General features: G+C 44.6%; 1 protein-coding gene across 1 annotated transcript; it reads left to right on the top strand.

Annotated features, from left to right (window-relative positions):
• The first annotated feature begins 29 nt into the window (after window positions 1–29).
• Window positions 30–973, top strand: LOC147820438 (myelin-oligodendrocyte glycoprotein-like). The gene is made up of 2 exons (XM_087172340.1): window positions 30–401; window positions 565–973. Exons 1-2 carry the CDS (start codon window positions 44–46, stop codon window positions 567–569), a joined length of 363 nt encoding a protein of 120 aa, XP_087028466.1. The 5' UTR covers window positions 30–43; the 3' UTR covers window positions 570–973.
• Window positions 974–979: the final 6 nt, after the last annotated feature.

The raw sequence follows: 979 nt of genomic DNA, 5'->3' as shown, positions 1-979 counted from the left end.
TCAATAAAGAGATTAAAAACTGCTGCTGCTGTTTATACAGCTCATGTTGTGCTTTGTTCTCCTCTCAGGTCAAGAGGTGAAGGTGGAGGAAGGGGAGGAGTCTGTCCAGCTGCCCTTCAAGACCACAGCTCACCTGTCTGGAGACGTCAGAGTGGAGTGGATAGACGATTACTACAGTTACTACAGGAAGGTCCATGTGTATCAGAACGGTTCTGACAGACCTGAAGAACAGAACCAGGTTTACAGAGACCGAACAGAGATGAAGGAAGATCCACTGAGAACTGGAGACCTCAGTCTGACCCTGAAACACCCCACAGAGAGAGACACAGGAGACTACACCTGTAGAGTCTACAAGGACGGAGACTTACTGATAGAGACAAGAGTGTATCTCTGGGTCGAAGGTCAGTGTTGTTTGTTTGTCTCTAGTTGTTTGTCTCTAGTTGTTTGTCTCTGTTTGTTTGTCTCTGGTTGTTTGTCTCTAGTTGTTTGTCTCTGGTTGTTTGTCTCTGGTTGTTTGTCTCTTGTTGTTTGTCTCTGTCTCACTGTCTTCTGTCTCCTCTACAGAGTGAACTCAGGTCAAAGATGAAACAGTCGACATCAGGAACAGAAGCAGCTCCACTGATCCAACTCCCCTGATGGCTGATCAATCCGTTTGATTGATCTGTTGATCGATCAGTCTGATTGGTCTGTTGATTAATCGGTTTGATTGGTCTGATCAATCAGACTGATCGATCTGTTGATCGATCAGTCTGATTGGTCTGTTGATTGATCTTTGATCATTGATCCTGACTTTGGAGCAGAGAGAAAATGGAGGTGAAGCAGCTGATGGACGATGGATGAAGACAGTCCTACTGACTGTCACAGTCTGCAGACTCACTATTGATCAGTATTGATCAGTGTGGTCACATGTTGATCAGTAAATTAGGTTCTATTAATCCTGCAGCAATCCTGCCCTGACGTCTATTTAGTTGTTATTTTG

Source organism: Seriola lalandi, unplaced genomic scaffold (genome assembly GCF_002814215.2).
Source record: "Seriola lalandi dorsalis isolate HSWRI2012SDOR001 ecotype SW California unplaced genomic scaffold, Sedor1 jcf7180001957013, whole genome shotgun sequence".
In the NCBI taxonomy this organism is placed as follows: Eukaryota; Metazoa; Chordata; class Actinopteri; order Carangiformes; family Carangidae; genus Seriola; species Seriola lalandi.
The sequence above is the reverse complement of the archived record's forward strand: the minus strand, read 5'-3'. Positions and strand labels throughout refer to the sequence as shown.